Source organism: Papaver somniferum, chromosome 10 (assembly GCF_003573695.1).
Source record: "Papaver somniferum cultivar HN1 chromosome 10, ASM357369v1, whole genome shotgun sequence".
In the NCBI taxonomy this organism is placed as follows: domain Eukaryota; kingdom Viridiplantae; phylum Streptophyta; class Magnoliopsida; order Ranunculales; family Papaveraceae; genus Papaver; species Papaver somniferum.
Window position 1 is genome coordinate 12,045,537 of NC_039367.1, and position 6,972 is coordinate 12,052,508.

At 36.6% G+C, this 6,972-nt stretch overlaps 1 protein-coding gene across 1 annotated transcript; it reads right to left on the reverse strand.

The window, feature by feature from the left end:
* Window positions 1–2,185: 2,185 nt before the first annotated feature.
* LOC113318687 (ubiquitin-NEDD8-like protein RUB2) lies at window positions 2,186–4,091 on the reverse strand. The gene is made up of 3 exons (XM_026566903.1): window positions 3,904–4,091; window positions 2,916–3,175; window positions 2,186–2,447 (listed from the first exon to the last, which is right to left on the reverse strand). The coding sequence occupies exons 1-3, from the start codon at window positions 3,994–3,996 to the stop codon at window positions 2,339–2,341; spliced, it is 462 nt and encodes a 153-aa protein (XP_026422688.1). The 5' UTR covers window positions 3,997–4,091; the 3' UTR covers window positions 2,186–2,338.
* Between the last annotated feature and the right edge of the window lie 2,881 nt (window positions 4,092–6,972).

A 6,972-nucleotide genomic window follows, 5' to 3' on the forward strand; every position in this document is an offset into this window, starting at 1 on the left:
AACTCAAACTCACATGACACAAGATTTATAGTGGTTCAACAATGTATACAACGTGTACGTCCAATTTGAGCCGCACCAACTCAAATCCGCTATGAAGATATGAGTACAATATATAATACCTTGGTGTGAATCCCATCAAGTACTTGGTTACACTGCAAATTACCCGTGACGATTACATAGTCTCTTATTCTAATTTGCACTCACCACGAAACCCTAACTTTTATCCTCAAAAGTTATTTAGAAAAATCTCTCTATAATTGTATTTCTCTACAAGGCCTAAAACCTATTTATATAGGTTACAAACTTGGTCTCCAAGAATTAGCCGGTTAGGCCCCTTCCTAAAATACGAATAACATAGTAGGAAATAAGAACCTATCCAGTTCCTAAACTGCAAACTTATTCTGAAAAAATGTGCAAGTACCTCTCTTTTGTGCCTACTCACAAACTGTCAAGTTCAGTTTCTGAACTTATTATAACGAGTGTCCAGGAACACCCAATTCTACGCCACATTGTGAATTGTCAAATTCGGTTCGTGAATAATTCGAGCCTTTGCCTGTCCAGTTTGCCATGTCCAGTGTGGGGTGGGAATCGGCAAATTTGCTCATTCGGCCACCCCTTTGTACATGCTCATTTAAAGCCAAACATTATGATGGGTCATTTTTCTTGGTCCAACCCAAAGGCCACCAAAAAACCATCCCTTGGTAATTTACATTTTCTTGACTTATGGTGACGGACTCTCCGCCAATCAGATATGTAGCTTGATGCATGATAACATCAAACATTCTTTATCTATCAACTGATGATGTCTGTCCTGTGAAGCATCTTAACTTGCAAACCATTACTGTCTGAATGATTCAAACCTTCAACTATAGCTAATGAACAAAGTTCATTTTCCAATGTAGGTTCTAAAATTTTTCTTCAACTGAACTACCATTGATGGGTTTGATTTCTTATTTTGTTTCTTCCTCCATCCGAAGTCAGAACTAAGGTTTGATTACTTGTTTTCTTTCGTTTTTGGTGTTGATAATCTGCCCAACCTGTATGTTTTGGTGTTATTACTCTGTACCAACCTGTTGGCAATTATGAAAGTGCAGAAACATGTTTCTCGAGGCTTACCTATAACCTGTTGGCAATTATGAAAGATAAAGGAATCGTTGGTAGCTTTCAATCTCCCTCTTCATAGCTTATGTTTTGTTATAATTTTGAATTTAACTTCCATGTTACGACTATGTCTATACGAGCTGCTTTGAAACAAACTCAGGCACCTGGGTGTCATGAAGCAGGAGCAACCTGTTCGACTGGAGCATCTCCTGGTTCCTCATCTGGAAGGGTGTTACCGGAGGTATGATGCTGTATATTTAATGAGATCAGGAATCTAGAAAGATAATGTTGGGGACTGCTAATATTAAGCTTAAATGGTAAATTCAATTAAACGGTAAACCCAGAATGTTACTTTATGGAATTCAAATTTTGTATACCCAGAATTTAGCTACATTATAGCTAAAGGATGCGTCAGTTCATAGCACTTAATGTAGCTAAAGTCAAGAAAAACACTAACCATAATACTTGGCGCAAGAGTTGGCTCACCATTGTGATAAACAGCATCATATAAGCGTATAAAAATAATGCAGTATAGCAATATAATGCCAAGAGAAACGGCATTATACTCTGATAATATAATGCCAAGCCTAAGTGTGTTAAATCTAGTTACACTTCCTTGGAACAACACTCCGGAAACCACTAAATAAAAAACAGAAGGATTGGGAATAGGCTAATGGATATCGGGAATTAGCTGCTATGCTCAGAAGGTAAGTCGGAGTACAGTGTGTTAAATCTAGTTACACTTCCTTGGAACAACACTGCCGAAACCACTAAATAAAAAACAGAAGGATTGGGAATAGGCTAATGGAAATCGGGAGTTAGCTGCTATGCTCAGAAGGTAAGGCAGGAACAGTATTATCAACAATACTACAAGCATTGATTTGCCTGAACTCCAAATTAAATATCCCTCAAAGTTAAGAGGATTTCTGTAACTAATTAGATGGCCCTGGATTCTACCAGATCCTTCATGGATATCAGAACCCATTAAGTTCAATCCTTGGAACACAGATACCACACCCCTAACATGACACAAATCTGGAGAGGAAGATGCACAACAGAAGAAAAATACTATCCACACACAACAATTGAAAACCAAAAATTTATTGACAGAAATATATGTTTTCCTTGGAGCATGTTCTTCCACCAAGTAAACAAAAATCTACACAACAAAGCTAGTTTGCAAGTACTCCCCTGAACAATTTGATATATATCATTCCCATATGAAAAATAAAAAGACTTAAAGACCACCCCTCAAGGCGAGGACCAAATGAAGAACAGAACCCCCTTCGATGTTGTAGTCTTTGGCAGTTTTGTCATCAGCAAGTTGTTTTCCAGCATAGATAAGCCTGCAAACCAATTTCAGAATACCAATGAGACACTAAACTTAGCAATATGGATTCACAGAAGCAACAGATGATGCAGAGGATTAGTTTGAAACACCTCACAACATTTTACACTGAAAGAAATAAGATAATTAGCTAAACATCAAAATAGGGATATAGCTTTTCTTTCATATATAGGGATATAGCTTTAAAGCAAAAGAGAGACAGATATAACCTAAACAAGTAAAATCAGTAGTTCTTACTGAGAAAACAAATTAGCAATGTCAGCGAGAAACAACAATGATATCAGGTTCTCAATTCATAAGTTGAATTTTAACACACGGTCAAAATTGTTACAAGACCTATATGTAAGCAAAAAAGCTGCATATTTGAAGTAACACGGGGAATTTTACAAACCATTGCGATGGAACATAGAGGCGATGGAGCATAGAGACATATGACAGCTCAGATATTTATTGAGAAATAACATACCTCTGCTGAACAGGAGGGATGCCTTCCTTCTCCTCAACACGCTCCTTGATTCTATCAATGGTGTCAGTTGGTTCAATATCAATTTCAATTTCTTTACCAGTAAGTGTCTTAACCTTGATCATAGTTCCTCCTCTAAGCCTCAAGACCAAGTGAAGGGTCGATTCCTTTTGGATGTTGTAATCAGCAAGGGTACGCCCATCTTCCAATTGTTTACCAGCAAAAATCAACCTCTGCTGATCTGGTGGGATACCTTCCTTATCCTGAAAGGAACATGATTAAATTACAACCACTTAAGTATTTTTACACTTATATATTGATTCATTCACTTGCACACAGGACAACCATCAACCAGGAACACTACGCAAGAATATCAAACATACAAAACAAATCAAGCAAAGAGCTAGAATAACAGTAACGAGCAAAGAACCCTGTCTCGAAAAATATACTACACATGCTATCTTACAAATCATAATAGTTCCTCCACTAAAGCCTGAAGACTAAGTGCAGGGGTCAGCTCAAAAGAAAAATAAAATAAAATAAAAATCAAACATATAAAACAACCAACAACCAAAGCTGTGATATTGTTAAAGAGAAGCCGTAACACTTAAAAAGATAATCAGTATAGGTTTCAATCAAACACAGAGTTCTCCCACATAATAATCAAGATATGAAAAGACATTATGTATGCTGTGTAATTATGAGTATCTTCTATTGAAGGGGAATCAATGAACTCAACAAATCAAATAACAAGTAAAAACGGAAACCCTATAATCACAACAAGAAATCTTCAAAACCCTAGAATCACTCGAAGAAATCAAAACCCTAAAAATCACTTCATGAAATATAAACCCTAGAATCACTTACAGAAATCAAGTATACTATTACACAAAAATCACCATTACAGACAATAACCCCTTTCAAACAAATCAAACCCTAAAACTCAAACACAAAATCACTAGAAACAAAAAAAAAGAAGAGATATAGTTACCTGAATCTTAGCCTTAACATTATCGATGGTATCACTACTTTCAACTTCAAGAGTAATAGTTTTCCCAGTAAGAGTTTTCACAAAGATCTGCATGTTTCTTGATCCGCGTACTTCCAACGCACAGCCGAAGAAGAGAGAAGAAGAAAGAAGGGTGCGTTCTGAAAGAAAAGGTAATGAATGGTGTATTTATTTGTAAGGCTAGAATAAATAAGGAGCGAATCCGTATCCGGGTCTACGACAAGGAAAAAAGAGAACTCTTGTGTCTAGTTTTAAACCGTTCGATCCCTGGATGAGTAGTGGACAACCGTTGAGGTTTGTTCGATTTTTGAGGCTGTTTGTCTTGTGAAATTCGGCAAACGTATATCTTTGGTCCCACTTTGATTTGAGATAATATTTCCTTTGATTTCTTTTTGGTAAAGAAATCTTTTTTTAAATAAAAAAAAGAATATATATATATATATATATTCCTAGCTAAATTGAGATCTATTGTTATTAATTTTGGCCTACGAATTACTTCATCTATCTAATAGGAAATGATAAGGGATGTCTAAATTTGATGAAACTACCAATTTACCCCCTTAAAAATATTAATACTACCAATTTACCCCCATTAACTCTTAATAATAAAACTTGAAAACAAAATCAGATTTTCATTTCCATCTCCTTATAAACCGATTCCTTTCTTCTTCTTCTCCCTCCTTTTTTTAATTTTTTTGAAACCAAAACATCGTCGATTATCGACAAACCAAAAACGATTAATCGTTTTCTTCTTCTATAAAATGGAGAAAAAAAAACAAGAATGAAGCATCCTACTAACAGGAAATTTCCTAGTGAGGATAATTCCGGAATTGTTGAAGCAATTCGAAACAAAACCAAGAAAATAGTTGAGGAAGTTGAGCCATCTTTGATCGCACAAGAGGAGGAAATGGGTCGAATCAGGTACTTTTCTATCAACCCAATCTTCTAAACTAGGTTTTAGTAACATGCAATCGCGTAGAAATTAGAAATTTTGAAATCAAATTTTTCTGGGTTTACCAGAATCAGATTATGTTAATGTACTAGTGAACCAATTGTATTTAGAAACGGTTGATGTTCATTTCCACAAACCCCGATTGTGATGCATGTCTTTCTGGTTCGAGAAATTTGAACCAGATTCAGACTATGTTAATGTCCACATAGACCGAGTCAGTTACTGCAGAGATAACCGTTTTTTGCTGTAACTTTTCTTTCGTTAGAATCGGATTACATATGTGTCCACAAAAACCGATTGTGTAGCCTTTGAATTCTTATGTGCTTAGTCAATAATCGGATTACATGAGCACTTATAAAAAAACCGATTAATGTTGTAATGCTGGAATCGGATTTTACATGTGTATAGAGTAAACCGATTCCTGTAAAAAAAAATCCCCAACTTTTCTGTTCCTTTTTTTTGTTAGAATCGGATTACATGAGCACTTACACAATCCGATTGTTATGTGTTATGGTAGGAATCGGTTTATAAATGCGTATCGAGTAGACCGATTGTATACCTTATATAATTCCTTTGTTGTTTGTCGCTTATCTCCGTATTCTGCAGGCCAAACAAGGCAAGCAACAAAAGTAATCCAAGAAGAAATACAAGAAGAAACATAACTTTGCATCTCCTCAGAGTTTGGGACCTCGTCGACAGGGTGGTCAAAACTTAATTGATTCCCACCGAAGGGGCTCCGGGAGTAAAGCCAAAGGAATCGGCGTCAATGACCCACCACCTCAAGCGAAGCAACCAACACAAGAAGAATCTGATTCTAATACACCTACTGAAGAAGGAGGTGGTGACAGAGAAGTTTCCGAAGAAGAAAGTGATGAGGAAGTTAATGAAGAAGAAAGTGGTGGCAAGGAAGGTGATAGAGAAGAAAGTTGTGGCAAGGAAGGTATGGAGAAGAAAGTGAGGATGAAAGTGATGGAGAAGAAAGTGATAATGAAGGTGATGAAGAAGAAAGTTAGGATGAAGTTGATGAAAAGATAGGAGAAGTGCAAGAACAAGTCCAAGGATGATAAGTTCAGCAACAAGTCCAAGGAGGAGACGCTCAAGAACAAGGTAAGACAAATGGTAAGAAAAAAGGTGATCACATGCCCCACCCGCTGAAGATGTTTCCTTGCGGCCCTAAGGATCCCGTTTACGGGTTACCCGGTGATGGAGGACAGATGTTATGGGGGTACAAAGACAGTTGGCGCCGCGGTCATCTGCCATACCGTAGTAACCACCTAAACCTTATGTTATGTAACATAAAACTTATTATCCGCGTAGTGTTTTGATTATTGTCCATCGGGTTTGTTTTGTTTTATAGTTACACAAGGATGCAGTTTGTCTTATGAATCCAGGAACGTCAGTGAGTATGACGAAGAGTTGGCCTCTTGAAGTAATAGAATCAACCATTGGAGAAGTTCAGGAAGTAATCGACCATTAAGCCGCTATACAAAATCTAAACTAACTTCGTATAGTTGAGACCAAGAAACTAAACCTATAGTTCACCTAGTTCCCTCGGTATCCATGCGCCTTCAACTTGTAATAAGTCACACACTTGGAACAATTCCTTTGGTTCGTATTCCAAACATTAAAGGAACAACAAATCTGTTCGGTAACAACTCTTTTCAAACAAGTGATATGAGTTTGACAAAAGGCTTCTCCGTTTATCCCAATAAACTCCTTTGTCAGGTTCTTAGATCTATCTATTTAACAACTACCAAAGTAATTGTTTAGACTATGCTATCAATACTCTTAATCACAAAGAAATGTATTGGTGTCGATCTACTCAATCAAGGTTATCACAAAGATAAACCGATTATAGTTGGATCCCCAGCCGATCAAGTTTTGTGCACACCAAAGATTATGAACTCAAATAAGAAATCTTCTTTGTCTTCAAATCTTCTTAGATCTTCAATAAACACCTGCACACAAACAACTTGAATCTCTTGTGATCAATCACACATAGAACGGAGTCTGTTAACAATGGATTATCACAAGACGTGTTTAGATCTACAAACAGTTCTAAAGATCCTCGTCGATACTTCGATCTAGTTTGAGTGAAT

Bases quoted from the DNA above. Each gene is read 5' to 3' on its own strand.
- LOC113318687 (XM_026566903.1), bottom strand. From the start codon at position 3,996: ATGCAGATCTTTGTGAAAACTCTTACTGGGAAAACTATTACTCTTGAA. The intron at 3,176-3,903 runs GTAACTATATCT...TGTTCCTTTCAG, and splicing joins ATGTTAAGGCTAAGATTCAG to GATAAGGAAGGTATCCCACC. The intron at 2,448-2,915 runs GTATGTTATTTC...ATTGGTTTGCAG, and splicing joins ATCCCTCCTGTTCAGCAGAG to GCTTATCTATGCTGGAAAAC.